This window comes from Bufo bufo, chromosome 5, assembly GCF_905171765.1.
Source record: "Bufo bufo chromosome 5, aBufBuf1.1, whole genome shotgun sequence".
Classification (NCBI taxonomy): Eukaryota; Metazoa; Chordata; class Amphibia; order Anura; family Bufonidae; genus Bufo; species Bufo bufo.
This window is the reverse complement of record NC_053393.1, coordinates 96,451,220-96,472,631: the sequence shown is the minus strand read 5'-3', so window position 1 is coordinate 96,472,631 and position 21,412 is coordinate 96,451,220. Positions and strand designations below refer to the sequence as shown.

The 21,412-nt window shown below is 48.1% G+C and overlaps 1 protein-coding gene across 1 annotated transcript; it reads right to left on the bottom strand.

Annotated features, from left to right (window-relative positions):
• Window positions 1–5,892: 5,892 nt before the first annotated feature.
• ZBTB10 (zinc finger and BTB domain containing 10) lies at window positions 5,893–20,980 on the bottom strand. Its single transcript, XM_040432812.1, has 5 exons — window positions 19,966–20,980; window positions 17,126–18,017; window positions 11,642–11,707; window positions 9,618–9,790; window positions 5,893–7,662 (listed from the first exon to the last, which is right to left on the bottom strand). Exons 1-5 carry the CDS (start codon window positions 20,689–20,691, stop codon window positions 7,264–7,266), a joined length of 2,256 nt encoding a protein of 751 aa, XP_040288746.1. The 5' UTR covers window positions 20,692–20,980; the 3' UTR covers window positions 5,893–7,263.
• Window positions 20,981–21,412: the final 432 nt, after the last annotated feature.

Sequence of the window (21,412 nt, the reverse complement as noted above, 5' to 3'; positions counted from 1 at the left end):
GGCGGACGAGAGCTAAGACACAGCGCTGCTCAGGGGCGCACTCCTTGGGCAGTGTCTCTCACAGGGGCAGGAGGTCAGCAGCACTAACAGTAAGGCGGTGGGCTGGTGCATACAGGGTCCTCCTAGTGTTTCCTCTTGGATGGCCCTGTGTTATCACTGAAGTGACAAATGATTGGTGGAGCAGCAGCTTCTGCAATCTGCAATGCAGAGGAGAGGCAGGAGAATCCCTCTCCCCTTGTTATGTGTGGGCTGCACCGCCTCACCCCACCCCTTCCAGGTAACCAGTGCACCGCAAGAGGGGAATTATATAGTAAATCGACTCTCTGGTGCCCTGGGTGCATATACTTCCCTGCTAGGGCCTCGAAGCAGCTGCTTCCCCAATAGCTACGCCAGTGGTTGGCAGCACATTCTCTGCCCAGGGAGCTGTGCCGCCAACAAACAAGCATTTTCATATTCGATCATACAATAAAAGAGTGTTTGCTCAGTTGCCGACTGATCAGCAGGACATGTTTTAAAGGTCTGCAAAAGAAAATTCATAGGATGGAAAGTGCCAGGCTTGGAGGTCCTACAAACAGATAGGTAAACACATAGGCGTGCCTTACAGGACATTCCCCCTAATGTTACCGAGCAGACTTCAATTTACTAGGAGGAATAAAATCCACATTTTCATCAAAGAGCGTGCCAAAACTAAAATCTGTTGTTCACCATCACATGGTTAGAAACTCTGTTGAGCCATTTGTTAATCTCAGGACTCATCACTAAGCAGTCCGACTTCCCATTCAGTAGTCTACAAAAGCGAAGTGACAACTTCTATTGGAGCTGTAATTAGGACATGTTTTATTTCCTCCTTCCCCATCAAGAACGCATGCATGCTTGGATGAGCCCAGTGTGCAAGTGTATGGGGGGGGGAATAGCTGTCAGAGAGCCATGTTCCCTCTTAGGCTACTTTCACACTTGCGGCATCCGGCAATCTGCATGCAAACAGACAGCACTTGTAGATTTATCCGGATCCGTCTTACAAACGCATTGCAAGAACGAATCCGTCCCTCTGAATGTCACCCGGAGAAACGGATCCATTATATATTTTTTTCACATTTTTACCGGTCTGCGCATGGAAGGACGGATCCGGCATTTTTAATGCCGGATCTGGCACTAATACATTTCAATGTAAAATAATGCCAGATCCGGCAACTGAGCCGGAATTTTGGACGGAGATAATACCGCAGCATGCTGCGGTATTTCCTCCGTCCAAAACGCCGTTCAGTGACTGAACTAAAGACATCCTGAACGGATTGCGCTCCATTCAGAATGCATTAGGATAAAACTGATCAGTTATTTTCCAGTATTGAGCCCCTAGGACGGAACTCCGTGCCGGAAAAGAAAAACGCTAGTGTGAAAGTACCCTTACATGGAGTGACACTTGTTCTTGACCACTGCCTAGTTTAAACACGCCGACGATCAAACGTTTGCTTGACGAGAAAGAAAAGTTGTTTGTTAGCGGCATCCATTGTAAACAGGGCATGTGGTGCAGAAGAGGGAAATCTGTATGGGGATGAATGATCGTATTAACGTCTATAGTCACAATAATTGCAACATGTAAATGGGACTTAAAGGGATTCTGTCACCAGGTTTCACCCCCTCCAGATAAAAATATGGTTATGTTCAGGGAGCTTTCACGATTCCTAATGTGGTCTTATAAATGTAATCTGTAGGCTCATTTTGCTAAAAAAAAACGCTATTACTAACCTGTCATTCAACAAAATAAGGTGCCCAAGGGGATGTAAATGGATTGAAGCTGCCGCCCGCACCCGCCGCCGTTCGTGCCCAGCTCCGCCTTTCCCGACCTCAGCGCCGCCTCATAATCCTGTGTGACGCCTCCGGCTCTCCCTCCCTCCTTCTGCTCTAACATCTCGCGCGTGCGCACAGGGCTTTGCCTGATGCGCCCATGCGGACTTCTCCATTCGGCTTCATAGAGCGAAGTGCGCATTCACCGGCACTTCGCTCAACCTCTCGATGACCTGCACACTGGCAGAGCCCTGTGCGCATGCGCGATATGTTAGAGCAGAAGGAGGGGGGAGGGAGAGCCGGAGGAGTCACACAGGATTATAAGGCGGCGCTGAGGTCAGGAAAGGCAGAGCTGGGCACGAACGGCGGCGGGTGCGGGCGGCAGCTTCGGTCCATTTACATCCCCTTGGGCACCTTATTTTGTTGAATGACAGGTTAGCAATAGCGTTTTTTTAGCAAAATGAGCCTACAGATTACATTTATAAGACCACATTAGGAATCGTGAAAGCTCCCTGAACATAACCATATTTTTATCTGGAGGGGGTGAAACCTGGTGACAGAATCCCTTTAAAGGGCTTGTCGGGGCTCCTCTTCACACATTTAGCCAGTCTGAGCATTTCTTGCGCCAATGCTTCCCCCTTGCCCTGCATAGCCCAGGACAAGGGCTTTTTCTTTACTACCAGTGACGTACCAGGCTTCTCGTGGGAATGCTAGGAGGATTCCGCCTAGCAGTGAGCGCTGTGACGTCACCGGCACAAATGGGCTGTTTTACAGGCTAGGGCAGCACTAAAAACCTGCCATTAGTGCAGGTGACGTCACCGGGATCACCGCTAGGCGGAAGCCTCCGCCTAGCATACTGAAAAAAGCTGGGTACGTCACCAGCAGTAAACAAACAGCATGCTCTGATGCTGCACCGATACAGGCTAAATGGCCGTTTCGTTCAGGATTGTTGGTGCGGTCACTTGACTAGTTTATCAGTACAGATGGTGCTGTCTAAGGCTACATTCATATGACCGTGAAAACGGCCATGCAATTATTTTTTTCTCTCAGAACCGTTGCAGTCTATGGGACTATTCACATGGCCAGTGAATAGCGGCCGTCAAAACATGGGACATGTCCTATTTTTGGCCGTTTTCACAGCCAGATGGACCCCTTTGAAATCGATGAGACTGTTTTTAACGGCCGCTTAGACTTTTTATTCTGTTGGACCTGCACTCAAGTGTGATGACATCACCACAGGATCATGCTGGGATCACTGGTCTTTCAGAATCGAGGGGAGTGACTGCTTCAAACATACATTAGGAGGTGAGGACCACCATGGGGGACATTAAAAACGGACAGACTGGCAGAAAGTGGACACACAAATGGTTGAATAACGACCATGAAAACCTTACTGTGTGTCTGTTTTTAACAGTGTCTGTCTCTCTCCCCCCCCCCCCACTCTTGTGTGAACATAGCCTAAACAGGACTCTACTGCCAGCAAACAATGATTCTATACAGGGACGAGCGATGGCATAAGCGATCACTCCTCTCCATACTGTGGAGGGGATCTCTGTATGTAATTGCAGCTATCTCCTCCACTGAAGAGCAGGCAATTGTCAGGGAGGAACGTTTCCTTCGCGACAATAGTCTGCTCCATCGGGCCCTGTAAAAGGGCTTTTAGAAACCACTCTTGAATTTCTTCACAATTTTTTTTATTTTTATTTGGGTGAGCACGGTCTTCATTACAAGAACGTATGTGGGCAAATTCTCCAAACTGTGCATAGTCACCTTGTAGCTAGATTTGGGCCCCTCTAATACACACAAATTATTACCGTTAACCGCTAATGGCGAACAGGATCCTCACCCATCACTGAAAGGGAAATAAACGCCACAACAATGCTGTAGTGTACCAAGTGTATATTTCAATTTACTGTATGCAATCTAACATCACATTTGGTCATAATTTATCGAATATACATAAATGATTGAAGTAATAAAAGAACTCATTTTCAATAGAATAAGATTTTTGTGGGAAGAAAAAAAAATAAAAAAAAATATTAAAAAATAAAAACAATACAACAGAATTTAAAGCCAGGTCCAAGGTTCTCAGCTTCTGAGTGAGTTTGCTCCGAATAAAAATGCAGATTTTTGTGAAATGTATATATTATATATTTTTTTTTTTATATATATATATGTATATATTGACAGATCTATATGGAGCAAAATTCTACATGAGAAATAGAAAGGGGGAAAAAAAATTAAACATACACTACTTACATATTCACAAAGCAGAACATAAAACTTTCATGTTTAAAATTATCTTTTCTTCAGTAAACTAAATCTATTTTGGACCCCACCAGAGGGGGGGGGATAAAAAATAAAAATTAAAAAAAAAGGGACCAAATATTAACAAAGAAAGTAACACATTTAACGTTTAGGAGGTATTAGCTTTCCAATATATACTGAAAATATATTGACTGCAGAATCCCATTACAGGCCAGTGGCCATTACTCTAGGGGACTTTTAATAAATATATTCCGATTTAGACAGCAATATCGTTTCATAGTCATTGAAAGATGCAGCGACACTTTACAGTGAACATTGGCCACTTACAAAACATCTGTTGCCTGCCTAAATGCTTTTTAGTATTCTTTATACAGGGTTTATATAGTAGCTTATGAAATACGTTAAAAGGAAAGTCCCTCCAAAGTCTGGACTTGGGTGAAATTTCATATCGATTTCCACCTCTTCGGATGTATAGATAACTGGTACATATGGCTGCAGCAATAGGTACAGTAATATAGGACATGGTCATGGGTCTGGGACAGTCCTGGAGACACGAGCTAGAGCACCAAGGTACCCACCTTAATAGCAGCAAGGACCTTAGGCAAGTGGACAGTACACAGATGGGAGACTATTCTCCCGCTTGATCCGACCTAGGGCATGGAGAGATGCAAGTGCACTCTGGGTGGTTGTGATGGGACCCATGCGCTACACTTCCCTTGCCGGAAGGTTACCTCGCACAGTGCGGTGGCGCCTTTCCATGCCGGACGTCGGATCAAACAGGAGAATGCGCCTGGACAACCCCCTTAACGCCATTCCACCCAAAACCTGAGCTTGGCTAGAGTATTGGCATGAGGAACCTTTGTAAAGAACCTGCAAGCTGCTCGCCTGTACAGAAATACCTGATGTTCTGGTGTAAGAATCAAAGAATTAACACAAGATAGCATGTAAGAAAACCAACTTCATTGTTCTAGTAGATAGTCGATGCAATATTGCTCCCCAAAAAAATATATATATATGTAGAAAATAAATAACAGAATTGTAAAGTTCATTGCAGTTTGTACACATCTGAAATTTCGACCTGACGTGATATTCCTATTAACAGAAAAAGACAATCATAAAGCATTGATTTAACAAAAATCAGAAATTTCTCTGAGCAGCTAAGTACTGCCGGACGCTCTACATAAAAACTCCAAACAGCTATGACTAGTCAGCCCATTATAAAAACAGGAAATGTATACAGAGGAAACTTATGACCACATACAATTATTTCCGGGCAGGTCCGTAGCCGAAGTCTGCGGCACTTAACTACTAGGTGATCGTACGGACAGGATACACGATTGGGAGGGGGGGGGGGGGGGGAGTCAATGACACGACATGCACCCATTGAACTTATCCCCTTCTGCAGCTAGACTCTGTGAGGACATACAGTTTTAACCATTTATTTTTGGAGAAACAGAGCAGACAGGAAAGAGCGAGGGTCTCCATGGGTGAACTGGGGACACGGGAAAGAATCTAATTTCCAAAAAACACAAATGCAGATTGTAAAGGGCATCTGTCAGCAGATTTGTACCTATGAAAGTGGCTGACCTGAAGTCATCTGTGTTGGCCCCATGTTCATATGTGCCCGCATTGCTGCCTTGCCCTCTGACAGGACCAGGCATGCGTGATGAGGTTTTCACTGACTGGCCCTGTGCAGACAAAGCAGAGCCTCTAGGTGCAACGGCAACACCTTTGTTGCTCCTAGAGTCTCATTTGCATATATTAAAATATTTTTCTCAGCAATGCGGTCACATATGAACATGGGACCAACACAGATGTCTTCAGCTGCCAAGTGCACATGTAAAAGGTCAGACAGTGTCATAGGTACAAAACTGCTGACAGATGTTCTTTAAAGGGGTTGTCTGGATTCATGATATTGCCGAGGATAGGTCATCAATATCAGATCGGTGGGGTCTGACTCTCGGCACCCAGTGTCCATCAATTGTGTGAAGGGACTGCAGCACTTGCGCGAGCACTGCATCCCCTTTCAAACAGCTGATCAATGAGAGTGCCAGAAGCGAGACCCCCCCCCCCCCCCCCACCACCAGGTCAGCAATGTCAGGAAACCAGAAACCCCTTTAACGGTTGGAAAAGAGGGGAAGAAAAAAAAAAAAAGAATGGCCAAGTGCTAAAGTCAGGCATCTCATGGGAAAATATTGCCACGTTTTTTTTAATAGAGGAAGAATAAAAGAACCTGGAGCATCATTTTGCCGGAGCAGATACTGCCTTACTAGAAGAAGCCGTGTGTCCACTGAGAATAGAAAAATCAGCAATTCAGGAGCGAACACCGAAAACCACCTACGATCCAGAGTGACTCGCTGATCACTCCTGTTCGGTCGTCCCTCTATATGCACGCTGTCAAAAGCGTAGACCGTTCTTCCACCCCAACACAACTCATGACCTGAAGACGTGTGACTTCAGCACTCGACTTGAGAGCGCTAACAAAACTGGTGGGTTTTACAGGTAATAAATTAAACTTGAAGAAAATGTGAACACAGTTACAGTCAATTATAAAAAGAAAACCTATTTCTACGCGGCAGAAATGTGATCGAACACGAGCACGGCCTCCCAGTCAATATATTTATCACACATTTGCCAAAAAAAATTTAAAATAAAAATGTAAAAAAAATTGCCCAAGACCCAACAGATATGGACCTGTACTTCGCTTAGAGCGGTGCAGCTGGATCCTTACAGTGAAATACGGGTTAGCAATGCAAAAAAATAAAACAAAAATTATCAAGGTTAAAGTCACACCCTAGTAGTGTAAGGAACGTCACATTCATACCTCGACATCTCTCCTCATATTAACCAAAAATAATGAGACATGTATTAACATTACAATAGTAGTTTTAGGCTCTGATAGGACCAACATAGCTATATCCTATAAATAAAAATACATTTCTTTCATAACTGATTGGAGATGTTAGGACTCTGTAAATTTCAACCAAACGGTTGTATTCTGTACAGTCCTGTGCAAATAAAACTAAAAAAAAAAAAAAAAAAAAACACAAAACTTTTTTTGCTATAAGGCTTTGACCCTACAGTTTTCACAGCAACAACTATTGTCCAGCACAGTACCATGTTTTGTAAGCCTTCAAGCCCATGTTCCAACAATCCACGTGAACATCCCGTCCAGCTGCAGCACCCTTGAGTTTAAATGCCAATTGGCAGTCAGTCATCTATCGTCATACAAACATCTCCTGACTCATCCCACCGAGGCTGAGGTTTCGGTCGCTCCCAATGTGACGGATCGTTCTGTTCTCCCCAGCGTGATGGGTCATTATGTTCTGCCCACCGAGAATGGTCATTCTGATCTTCTCCTTCATCAACTAGGTCATCATCGGCATCAACCGCCTCCACAGCGTCATTATCGTCATATTCTTCATCCCTGGCGTAGTCTTGGTCTGTCCCTTGTTCTACACCAGCCTCTTGAAGCCCCGGCTGGGATTTATCCACACAGTCTACACACACTCCGTAGCGTCTAGAGCCATGCCGAATTCCAACGCTCGCTGCCAGCATGAAGATCTTTTTACATACCATGCACTTGTACTTCTTGTCCTTCTTATGCACCTAGAAAAATACCAAGGGAAACCTACTTTAGACACAGTTAAATAAAAGCACGAGAAAGCCACGTAAAACTCTATTTGAACAAAACTATGTTAGAGGTTTTTTGAGATTTTTATACTGATCAACTAGTTTTGAGAAAATCAAACTTTGGATCTTAGATTCAAAGTCAATTTGTTCAAACCGTTCGTTTTAATGCCGTACGGAGACCCGTTTCTGTACATCATTAATATATAAAAGGGTACTTTCACACTATAAGCAGGACGGATCCGACAGGCTGTTCACCCTGTCGGATCCGCCCTGCCGCTATTTCACCGTGCCGCCGGACTGCTGCTCCGTCCCAATTGACTATAATGGGGGCGGAACTCCAGCGCAGCTCGGCGAATGGCCGCCAGACTAAAAGTACTGCATGTCCAACTTTTAGTCCGGCAGCCTCTCACTGCGTACTGCGCCGGAGCTCCGCCCCCATTATTGTCAATGGGGACAGAGCAGCAGTCCGGCGAAATAGCGGCAGGACGGGTCGACAGGGTGAACAGCCTGTCAGATCCGTCCTGCCAATAGTGTGAAAGTATCCTAATGCCTCTGTGGGGGCAAAATTAGTTTCAGCCGAAGTAGCGGGAGACTTCGGCGAATGAATTTGGTAATCAATTCTGCGTCTTTACAAACCATTTTAAAATAGCAATCCAAAGTCGGGTTTGGTACCGAGAACCGAATACTTAATTCATTCACTTAAAGGGAACCTGTCACCGGGATTTTGTGTATAGAGAGGAGGACATGGGTTGCTAGATGGCCGCTAGCACATCCGCAATACCCAGTCCCCATAGCTCTGTGTGCTGTTATTGTGTGAAAAAAACCAAATTTGATACATATGCAAATTAACCTGAGATGAGTCCTGTACGTGAGATGAGTCAGGGACAGGACTCATCTCAGGTTAATTTGCATATGTATCAAATAGTTTTTTTACACAATAAAAGCACACAGAGCTATGGAGACTGGATATTGCGGATGTGCTAGCGGCCATCTAGCAACCCATGTCCTCAGCTCTGAACCCAAAATCTAGGTGACAGGTTCCCTTTAAGTCTCGCATGACTTCAGGTGAAACTAGTTTTGACTCCACAGACACAATACATTTTAATGCTGTAAGGAGACAGGTCTCCGGACAGCATTAAAACGAAGTGTGAGAACTAATAGACATCGGATCTATGATCCAAAGCTCGATTCGCTCAACACTACTGATGACAATAGATGCTCCAGAAAGGGTATTACAAGGGGAATGAAACTTACTAAAAAACAGTCAAGATGAGAGGTGATGGGTCCTTTTTAAAAGGGGCTTTCCGGGACTGCTGGGGGTCCAACTGCTGGCACCCCTACAAATAAGCTGTTTGTAGGGGCCCGAATACCACAGCCTGTGCTGTTCATTGTATAGTGGCGGTGCATGGTATTGCAGCTCAGTCACTTACACCATGTCACAGGCCAATGAAGAGGCCGCAGCACTCAGAGTGCCACAACCCCTACCACCAACAGCTGATCGATGGGGGTGCTGGGAGCTGGACCCCCACAGATCTCGAATCGATTACTTGAGCCCCAGACAATTCTTAACAATTTTTGTTCTGCATTATTATACAGGGTGGGCATAGCTTCACCCATATCAGTCTAGATCAGGGATGCCCAACCTGCGGTCCTCCAGCTGTTGCAAAACTACATTTCCCTGTATGCCCAGATAGCCTACAGCTATCAGCAGGGCATGGTGGGAGTTGGAGTTTTACAGCAGCTGGAGGGCAGCAGGTTGGCCATCCCTGGTCTAGATTGTAGAGCTTTACTGATAACTGTTGCATACACCATTTTTTGACCATCTGTGAAGCTGACCATAGACAACACAATCAGTAGCTTATCCGTTCTGATGTCCTTTGGTTATGCAAAAATGTCTAAGATGGGAATACTCCACCTAGAGAGTGACATACCAGGGAATGTCTCTTGACGTGCTCTCTTCGAGTGAACAGCTTTCCGCAGATATCACAGCTAAAAGATCTCACTCCTGTGTGAATAAGTAAGTGTCTTTTCAGTGTTCTTCTGTATTTGGCTACGTAGTTACAGTGAGGGCATTTTAATTTGTTGAGCCCAGCTGATGCATCACCTGAAAAATGGAAAAAAAAAAATACGTTAGGACTTTGCAGAGATGGTCCTCTGTGTGGAACCGGCATTAAATCCTAAGCCTGTACCTCACCCCGACACGAGCAGCAGGACAGAATTTATTTAAGTAATACATATTCATTGTCAAATATTTGCAACTTTCTGTCGTTCTGCACAAGGACTGCAGGGGTTTCAGTAGTTAAACACTCACTTACAGGAGAGGCGATATGCGGCTGATCACTGGGGGGGGAGAAACTGACTGCGGAGACCCTCACCAATCACAAGAACTGGGGTTCTATGTCCCCCCACTTGAATGGACACACTGGCATCAAACATGTAGTTCTGAACTACACACAAGCGTGGATACAGATCAGGCTTTCTCGCCATGGCCGACACCTCTGATGAGTTTTCCACAAGTGAAACCACCATCACAATCTGTTGTAAACTGATCAGCAGCAAAACCAAAGTAAAAAATGCACGTGGTTAATGACTGCATGCGGTTCTTCTAGTGGCTCCAAAAAACGCTTGTGAAGACCCAGCCTTAGGCCTCATTCACACCTGTGTGTCCATGAAGACATCTGTGATGAGATGGTCAACGTTCCACCTGTGAAGATGTCTGGGACGGATTTGTGTTTTTTTTTTTTTTTTTTCCATGCGTCATCCACGTACCATGCTAGGCTGAAAATGAACTTCCAGGGCATCTCCTACCCAAGGTCCGTAAAAATCAGACCAAGCAAAGATGGCATCCACGTTGTGTCTGTGGTTTTCATGGACAAAGTAGAACATGCTTCTGTGGTGTCACCATAGACCCCAAGTCCATGGAAAACCCACTTTAAAGGGGTTCTTTATTCTTGGGGAACTGATCTGATCTCTCACACTTGGGTATAATGGAGCAACGTTGCGATTATCAATGAATCCACGTAAAGGGAGCCTGTGACATTGAACATGGTATTTGAGCTGAAGGCAGCAAGTTATAGATCAGGAGGAGCCGATAGTTGTGTGGGGAAAAAAGATTCAGTATAACCTGGATTTTGTCCACTTAGATTCCTGCTCATTCTGGGCTTTAAAGTGAAGGAGGCGGAGCCATCAGTGATTGACAGCCCTTCCTCTATGACTATGTATACAGAGATAGCTGTCAATCACTTATAGGACCGCCTCCTGGACTTCAAAGCCCAATACCAGTGGGGGATTAAATAAATAACACATTTTACTGAATCTTTTCCCATAAACCAATCTCCTCAGCTGTATAACATGAGAACTTCGGCTCAGACACCATTTTCAATGTCACAGTTCCCCTTTAAGTGGATTCATTGATAATGGCCGGACCGCAGAGCTTACATGACGACAGGTTCCCTTTAATCAACGTGATACCTGTGCTGACTTCACTGAACGTCAGCACCTTTTTCTCCCGCAACGTGGCCTTTAGGCCTCATGCACACGACCGTTACGGACCTGAAAAACACAGATGGCGTCCGCATGTGTTCTGCCATTTGCGGAATGGCGCGGACAGCCAATAATATAACTGCATAATCTTGTTCGCAAAACGGACAATAGGACAAGTTATATTTTTTTGCGGACCACGGAACGGAGCAACGGATGCGGAAAGCACACGGAGTGCTGTCCGCATCTTTTGCGGCCCCATTGAAGTGAATGGGTCCGCATCCGAGATGCAAAAACTGCGGCTCGGATGTGGACAAAAACAACGGTCGTGTGCATGAGGCCTTATATGAAACATGACTACTAGCTGATCAGCTGAGCATCAAGCCCTGTTTCAGTAAGGAATTACCATCGGGGCTCATTTAAAAAAAACAAAGAACCAAATGTTAAGGAAATAAGATAAAAACGGATACTTTACCATTTTCCCACGTTTCCCTTTGCCACGTCTCGGGGAACATACTGAACTTAAACTCATTTGAGGTCCCTAAAAAACAAATAGTACAATGTTAATATTCTGCTCTCATGATTTGCCGCCAGCTAACTGGTTTGCTACTACAGAATTTGATGCAATAAGCCCAGTTATTACCATTTCTCGGATACGATGGTGGGCGCCGTGCCGCTCTCACCCCCTTGTATCTGCAGCATTATGCGGGGCTGCCATTAGACAAGGGCAAAAACAAACACTTTACGTAGACCAGACAGATCCTAAACAATGGAGGGCAAGGGGCGACCAAGCCTCACCCCGGGGTCACCGAGCCCCCAGGTGCGAGCGGCTTCATCCCACCTCATTATAACCGCCAACTGCAAACAAAGTGACTCGAACAATACAATCTCCAAGTCCAATTAAAGTGAAGGATCTGAACACCTCATACATAGGATAATGAACTACCACATCAAAAAGAAACGCATTCAATATATCAGGGTATAAAACCACAAAACATTGGCTAGATGTAAGGGTCCTCCCTGCGGTGCCTGTTTGCCAGTGTTAGCGGGTTTTCTTCTCTATACTGGTCCACAATTCTGGTCCCAATCATTTCATCCCATATGCACATGGCTGACAGACATTGGAGTCCGTTTCCTACATAGAGGGTGGCCACAGGAGGGGTTGTCCACTATATCAGATCGGGGGTCTGACATCCCCTGTTTGAAGAGAGGGCAGCACTCATACGAGCGCTGCCTTCTCTACTCGCCGCAGTAATTGCAGTAATGAGCAGATGTCATTACAAGAATGGCGCCCCCCTTCACTTCTATGGGACGGCTCTGCAGGATTCACTTCGTCCTATAGAGAAATGATGCTTGAAAAACGACTCATTAAAATGAATGGATTAGGATTCAGTCCGGATGCTATGAAAGAGGCCTAAAGATTCAGCAAAATGTGTAATTTATATGTTTACATCTCTGCTCTTTCTGAGCTCAACTGTACATGGGGGTGGAGTGGGGGAACGTCTTATCAGAGATTGAAAGCATTACCTGGGTAAAAGACCCTTTACATGGGCCAAGAATCCGACAGATAATCGCCAACGAGCGTTCATTGGGTAATCGCATGCGTTTGTGCTGTCTAAACAACAGAGTCTGTAGGGGGAGGGCGATGGCATTAGCAGTCGCTCCTCCTCATACTGTGGAGGAGATCGCTGCATTTAAATGGTCTCCTCCAACGACAGGCAGGTGATTGCCGGAAAGCAACACTTCCCTCCTGACAAGCTCTTACAAAACTGGCCCATGTAAAGGGTGTGTGTATACAGAGATGGCGGTCACTGATAATCCGCCCCCCTGGATGCAGAGATATAAATGTATACATTACAGGCTTTACTGAATCTTTTCCCCTCAGAACTATGTATCAATCTGCTCAGCTCCTCCTGCTCTATAACATGGGGCCTGCAGACTGGGCTGCATTTCATGGTGACAGGTCTTTCTTTAAGCTGGCCATATAGTTTAGACAGCTGTACCTCCAAAACACATGAAGTGGCTTATCTCAAAGAATGAGACATGCTGAAAGCCAACTGCCCAATCCTTCTCTCCTACAACATCTGCCGGAGAGGACATACAGATTAGAAGGTCAGACGCTAGTAGAAAGAACACATTCATGCCTCCCTCAACTTCCCCGGTAGCAACAGCCTTTCCCCAGAACTCCTTCAACAAGTGATAGCAGGACTTTACTCCCCCATCCCGCGCTTTGTCCCATGTATTCACCTGTGGCATGCTCCTGTTTGCACCGAGAGCCCGCCAGAGTGTCACAGGACACCTGCTATGTGCCGCGTATCCTTCAGAGGGACGGAGGCTACCACAAAGAATGAACAGCTCCGCCGATTGCCATGTGGGGGAGCCGTTGGGCCCAAGGAGTGCAGTGCTCCCAGGGAAAAGCCTCTCAGATTGACCATAGCATCTGAGGGGTTAAATGTCTGCGGTCGGCGTTTTTGCTAATCATAGACAATATCTCCAGGTGTCTGATGTGTAAAACTCCTACTCAACTCCTACGTGGGGGCCAAATTTAAAGGACATCTGTCAGCAGATTTGTCCCTATGACACCGGCTGACCTGTTACATGTGCACTTGGCAGCTGAAGGCATCTGTGTTGGTGCCATGTTCACATGTTAAACAGGTTTGTGGACTAAGTCCTATGGTAATGATCACTATCTATCAAATATCATATATTACAGGGTTAGTGATTTCTTAGTTGCATTAAAACATAACTTTTACTTTGGAATTTAAGGGAAAAAAAAGTCATATGTGCCCGCATTGCTGAGAATATTTTTTTTATATATGCAAATGAGCCTCTAGGAGCAATGGGGGCGTTGCTGTTACACCTAGAGGCTATGCTCTCTTTCTGCAATCAAGGAACTAGCAGAAATTCTAGCGGGTCCAGAAGTGCTGCGCTGCCTCCTACCACGTACACAAATATGTTTTCAAACTACATATAAAGCACAGATAACATGAGGGATCTACTATATGTGGGTTTAGACAAAAAGAGGGTCGCACCGGGTATCGAATTATCGATATCCAATCAATACTTTTGTTCCAGTATCGATTTGATACTGGGATTTGCCATTTATTGAACATGGAGCGCGCTGCTCTCAGTGCGCGCCATGTTCCCTCAGCAGCACAGGGGAGGAGTCGTCTCTCTCCCTCCCCCTGTGCCACCAATGAGAAGAGAGAGGGACGGAGGAGGGGCTGTGGCCATTGCGCCACCAATGAGAAGAGAGAGGGGCGGAGGAGGGGAGGGGCTGTGGCCATTGCGCCACCAATGATAAGTAACTCAATAAAATTTCTGACAGTCCCATAGCCATGCATGAGCGGTGCGCTCTCCTTCACTGCGTCTGGGAGACAGGAGTGGGTCTCACACATTGATGGCATATCCTAACCATATGCCAACAATGTCCCAGATGGGAGTACCCCTTTAAAATTGGCAGTTGTGACAACCCACTGGCACCTAAAAACATCCTTTTAAGGGTCCATTCAGACGTCTGTAGTGTATTGCGGATCCGCAATACACCCGGCCGGCACCCCCATAGAACTGCCCATTCTTGTCCGCAATTGCAGACAAGAATAGGACATGTTTTTTTTCTTTGCAGAGCCGCGGCCCAGAAGTTCGGGACCGCGCTCCGGAAATGCGAAAAGCACATAGTGTGCTCTCCACATCTCTTCCGGCCCCATAGAGAATTAATGGGTCCGCACCGGTCCCGATCTTGCGGAACAGATGCGGACGTGTGAATGGACCCAAATAAATATTCATACTAATCAATTTAGGGACGCACATTTTTAAATACTGACAAACCCCAACATATAAAAAGGGGGCTGAGGACATATCTGGGGGTCTTGTCTCCATTCCTGTTCAGTCATCCTCTCGCCACCCAAAAAAAAATAAGACTGCAGTAAGGGAGTGACGAGACGACCCTGGCCGCAATCAGCAGCATCAGAGATAACGTCTCAGGTGACATTCACACCAGCGTGGAAAAAAAACGCCATTAAAAACCAGACACAATTAGGGACACCTATCAAGACCGGAGTTCTTTATCCCTGGAGACGTCCCTAATTTGTTAAGAGACGGGGGCTGGCGGACACCTCAACTATAACTTATTCCACATTCTGGGGTGTTCTAGTAAACCCAGTGGACCGCGCTAAGCCCCGCCTCCTTTTCCATCCACATTACAATAGTGGCGAGAATCTTCAAAAGTCGCAAACTATTGTGGACATATGCCGTGGGTGACTTTTTATGCCAATATTATGGAGTAAAGTCAGTAGTAAATTTACTACTGACTTTACTCCATAATATTGGCATAAAAAGTCACACACGGCGGCATATGTCCACAATAGTTTGCGACCCATCCACCATGTTCCCTGAGCACAGAGCACTCCCAGCCGGGCCCCAGTCACTATGTATGGATACTGGTCGCTCACTGGCCACTTGCCATAAGCATACACCTAATGTATAGGTCCCTTGTCATGGCCATTACAGTTATGGCAATGTATCCCGCCGAGTTCTGCTCTTCTCTTCAGTATCAGGGCCATCTCAGCAGATCGCTCTAGAACTAGTGATCTCCATGCCTAGAAATAACATCTGGTCAGATAAGCCACGCTGGCATGGTGGAGCCATCTTGTGTCTCTGGCACAATCTACAGCAGTAACCAGTTCATGAGGGCCGCTGTACTTCAGGCACTAAATATCCAAATATCCTGCTGGAGACTGAGTCCTCACAGTGGTTATCCTAGAAATTATCTATCTACATGATTAGGAGTATCTGATCAAAGGGGGGTGAAGCTGCAGGAACCCCCACTGATGACAAGGAGGTGGTGCCAGAGATAATGGAGCAGTGTTGCGCATGCGCTGCCTCTTCATTCAATCCTATAGGACTGCCATAGAGAAGCAGAGTACATTGCTCGGCAATCTCCGGCAGCGCATGCACGACTGTGCTCGATTATCTCCAGCACCTCCTTCTTCTGATCAGTTGAGGTACCAGCGGTCATACCACCACTGATCGGATACTATCACCTCTCCGTGGATAGGGGAAAATTTCTTCTGCTGGGACAGCACCTACAAAATGGCTATTTCAGGGCTTAAGCCCTTAATTGCATTTTACTCATTTTGGGCTAAAAATCATTTTTTCAATTGGTCTCTATCAAAAATACTGAGCCGTTCTGTCACAAAAGGGTTAACCGTTTGTCTAGCTGTGCGAACCTTACTTTTGACTTTCACTTTGTTCCGGTCATCTAATAACCCTCATCTCTAATTTACTAAGAGGCCATAAACCCTTATACAAGCCACCTTCTTATCAGTAATATAAGAACTGAGCTATAATGAGTGCTTATAACGTCAGAGAGCAGAGATAAGGAGTCCGTCAGCTCCTGGTCCGACGGAAAAGAGAAAACATTCAGATCCCTCTATTAGAGCATCTCAACCCTGTACAGAGAAAAGAGCTCCATAGTTGTAATAAAGACCAATTTAAAAAATGATTTTTTAGATCAAAATGAGTACAATGCAATAATAACAAAAAAAAAATGCCCCCAAAGGTGTACATGACATTTAGACACTGACAACCTGTCTTGAAGATAACATCAAATCTGCTGGGTTCGGGATGTCAGACCTCGCCGTTTTCAAGAGCTGTGCCGCCACCAGAACTACACAGCTCTGCACACCTTCAAGTGGCCGTGCCTAGGTACTGCAGCACTGCCCCCCCCATTTACTTGTATGTAGCTGTGGGATCGCAGCTAAGGAAAAACACATGATTGACAGCGGCGCCAGGAGCTGGACCCCACTGATTGGATACTGATAACCTATCCTAAGGATAGATCATCAGTAATTATGTTCTGGAAAACCACTAACTCTTCTCGATTTGATAAATCTCTCCCAATTTACCATACAAGTTCATGCAGACAGTGGTATTGTACATACAGGTGACCGGGACCTACCTGCTCCATCCTGGTAGCACTGCACGTCCTCCTCTTGGTAAGGGACAGGTTGCTGCAGCATGGTGTTACCATCCACCTGAAGTTCATTGTTCGGAGGGATGTTATACACAAATCTCTTTGTGGTTTGGTTTTTCCTCCGTGGCTTATTAGCCTCTTGCATGTTCAATGAATTCGAAGCCATATCGTTCCATACAAACACCTTTCCCTGAGCAGGGGGCTCAATTTCCGTAACCTCGGGAGAACTATCCTGAATCCACGTCGAGTCGTTGGCCTGGAAATTTTCGCCCGAGGTATCTTCGACACTGAACCCGTCCGGATCGAGCTTGACATTGCTTGCCAAACTGGTGAGGTTGCGGGTTGCCCAGAAGCTGGCGGATTTCTGCTCCCGGGAGGAGTTCGCCTCACTGTTCTTTCGTTTGTTATAGTTGACCACGACAGAATCCGGAGCTTCAGACTTTATGCTTATGTTCAAGGCATCTTTGATGAAATTACGACACGTGTGGACCACCTCGGTCATCTGGAGATAGCTGGCCACCGTCATCACCTCTATGGCGTTTTGGCTTGTGAGTACAAGATTACCGGAGTACATGAAGTCCAAGATGACCGAAAACCCGTGAACGGCGACAATGTCCAAGTGCGTAACAGTGGTTTGGTCGCGGCTGTCTTTGTTTGTGAAACAGTATAAGGTTTTAAAAAAGCGGCTGCCTGCAACCAGGATGTTCTTGTGGGCGCGGAAAACCTTGCTGTTCACCACGATGTTGACGTCACAGAGAATGCCCTTCTTCCTCTGGTCGTTCAGCTCCTGCAGAAGCTGGTAGCAGTAGGAGTTCTCGTTTGGCTTTATACTGTAGTCGCTGTACGTGTCTGGCGCTTCCCGCTTTATCTCCAGCTCCTGCAAAGAGAAAAAAATAATCACTTATGGTGACAACACCACGTCATTACTCTGACAACCGTGCCGACAAAAAAAAAAAACTTTACGCCACCCACTACAGCAGGGTCTGCACAGGACCCTCATCTAGGACAGGGATCAGCAACCTGGTCCCAAACTACAACTCCCAGCATGCACCATTCACTTCTATACAAGTTACAAGAATGGCCACGCAACGGTGCATGCTGAGAGTTGTAGTTTCATAGCACTGCTGAAGGTGGCCGACCCCTGGTCTAGGAGGACAGCGTGATGGTATCAGGTTAGTTTGCCATTCTGCCCGTACATTATTTTTAGGCCTTGTGCACGTGACTGTATCAGTTTTGTAGTCCGCGGTGTGCGTCCTGCACCGATGGAAAAATGCCTATTCTGGCTCGCAAAACAAACAAGAGTGGGACACGATTATCACTTTGGCAAGACGGACATACAGGTGTGCGGAGGGGGACGTCTGTGTGCTGTCCGCAGTGTTGGCAGACCCAAAGAAATAAATGGGTCCAAGTGCGATCCACAAAAACTGGACGTGGACCGAACATAGTCGTGTGCATGAGGCCTAAGGCGAAGTGTGCGTCTGGACTGGGGGGAGGGGGGGTTTACACAGGACACTGACCCCACACGTGACAAGTCGCCGGCCGCCCTCCAATAAGCACTGACAAACCCTGCCTGACACCTCGGGGTATATATGAAAGACACAGCAAGCTAATTAGAGGGCATTCATGTAAATAAAGGCCAAGGTTGTTTCTATTCACTTAAAGCAAGCAGACGTGTCCCGGATCACTGTAAAGCATAAAAACAAAACTGCGCAGCGGCTACAGAACTTCTTCTCCTAAAGGGAAACTCTGAGGTCACCGCGACTTGTGGGCAACCAAATCTTCCTGTGGGGCTCAGAGGTCAACCCTGCGATCACGAGAGGAGAGATCACTGGGACTTACTGACACTATGATCGGCAGGACGACCCCTAATCGTCAGGAGAACGAAGGGGCCACAGCGCTCCCTGCTCCGCAGTCCAGCGCAGCTCCTTAGTTCCTCTAAGTCAGTCCCCTGCCGTTCGTAGCGAGGGCACGTCCTGGCTATACGCCATCACATAGGCCCTGCACCTGCAGGATGCTGTCAGAAGCTGGGGAGTGATTGCTTTCAGTGAATGGAAGTAACTATTAAAATGGGCAGCGTTATAGAACTCTGCTCCCTGTGCACGCCTATAGTCATGTCTAGGGATGAGCCATGAAACATCCGAAGTCAATTTGCACAAAACTTTGTTCTAATACTGGAGCTCTGTACAGTGGTAGAATGTATGGGCTCTGATGAGCCGAAGTCTCCCAATAACTTCAGAAATGAGTTTGTAGTGTAAAAAACCATTTCTGGAACTGGGGTCCAGCAGCACTTACTGCAATCACTGAGGTCACGGCCTGTCAGAAAACAGCACACATCAGGGGATGCAGCCTGTCACCAGTCAGGTAAGGAGCACGTGACGTCATCCCCAGGCAGGAGGGGGGGGGGAGCTGTAACCCCGACCCATTGGGGAGCAGCCACGTCGCCACATGTCCCGCCTCACCCGGGAGCGCCCACCTGAGGGGAGTCAGGGAGGGGGGGTGCGCAGGAAGGGGAGACCAGAGGGCGGGGAGCACACTTCCGGCCCCCTATTGGAGAATGTAGGTCACCCCCTCCCCCCCTGTAATCGGCTTACCCTCGGGGTGGGGTGCAGATCAGCTCTCCCACCGCCAAGGACGTGCCGCGCACACGTGACCACAATGTTTGGTGTCGGAGAGCCGCCATTACCGGGTCATTCGTCAGGACTACAAGTCCCAGGCAGGCACGAGGACAAAGAGGAGGGGGTGACCCTCCCGGGCCTTGGCATGCTGGGAGTTGTAGTTCTCACAGGTGACCCCCCACACAGTGTAAAGCAGTACATGACACTTACCTGAGCGGCGGGGTCGTTGAGGCGGTGCTCCGCGGACTGGCAGTGCCGCACCAGCAGCGCCCTCTTGTAGGTGTGGGTGCCCTTGGCCAGCTCGTCGTGGCCGCCCGCCTCCTTGTGGCACCAGGCGCAGGACATGAGGCCGGTCTCCTGGCAGAAGCGCAGCCAGGCGAACTCCTGCAGCCAGGAGCCCTGGAAGGAGCAGTGCAGGCTGGGCAGCAGGGACTGGCTGCGGGCGGCGGGGAGGAGGCCGAAGCGCCGGGGCCCCTCGCCCTGGATGGTGCAGTCCTCGTCCTCCGGGGCCGCAGCCTCTCCCCGAGCCGCCGCCGCCGCCTCTTCGTCCTCCTCGTCGTCGTCGTCCTCTTCCTCCTCGTCGTCGCTGCTCTCCCCGCTGACTGACGCCCCGGCCACCCCGCTGCCCCCGGCCACGTTCTGCCGGCTCTCCGCCCGGCCGCCCAGCACGACTCCCGGGTAGGCCTCGCTCTCCTCCTCCTCGTCGTCCAGCAGGCCCTCGGGCTCCAGTTCCACCTCCACTTCCTCATCGTCCCTGGCAGGAGCTCCGTTCCCCCCGCCATTCAGATGTCGGCTTATCGACCAGGCCGAGGCCTCCTCCGCAGACAGCAGCCCGGAGCCGACGCCATTGTTGTTATTGTTCACAGGGGCCCCCGAGACGGCCGGGAGGCCTCCACCCCCCCGGAAGGCCAAGGTCCTGCGGTTCATCTCCGCCATGTCCGCGTCTCTCACAAACAGTCCGACCGGGGCCCGGCAGCTCCGGTGGGGGACCTGCTACCTCCCCCCGGTAGAAGACGTGACGTGCCCGCTGTGTGAGGTGGTGCCGCCGCCGCGGGGGATTCTGGGTACCGCTGCCTCAGCACACCTCACTCAGGCCCCTCAAATGCTCCGGCTTCCTGCGTCTCCTCCGCCGCCGCCGCCCGGGATAGATGGCGCCCACAAACCGCCGCGTCTCCCTCCAGCACGGCCGAGGTCGAATGGCAAATGAACAACGGACTGCGCCCACAATGCACCGGGGCGCTGTCCGGAGAGGGGGAGTCAGGGGGGCGGGTGAGGTGGGGGTGGGGGAGCAGCTGAGGGAGGGGAGGCCTCCTCCACACAGCACACAGGCCTCACCCCACTCTCCCCAGCCTGAGGCCAGGGCTCTGCTGCCAGGGGCACCCCGCACCCCTGCTGTCACTGCTCCCTGCATTACCTGCAGCAGGTGCTGCCCCAGTCACCTCCAGCACATGGCTGATGCCAGGGAGCAGTAGACTGCACAGCCAGAGACATGGCAGAGGAGGGGGGGGGGGAGATAATATTTGGGTCTCATGCACAGGACTGACTGCAGATCTGCAAAATACAGGAGCGCTCCGCGTCCCGATCCGCGCTTACCGGTCCCACATGTGCCGCCCTATCGTTAAATGACTATTATTGTCTTCAAAACATACACAATTAG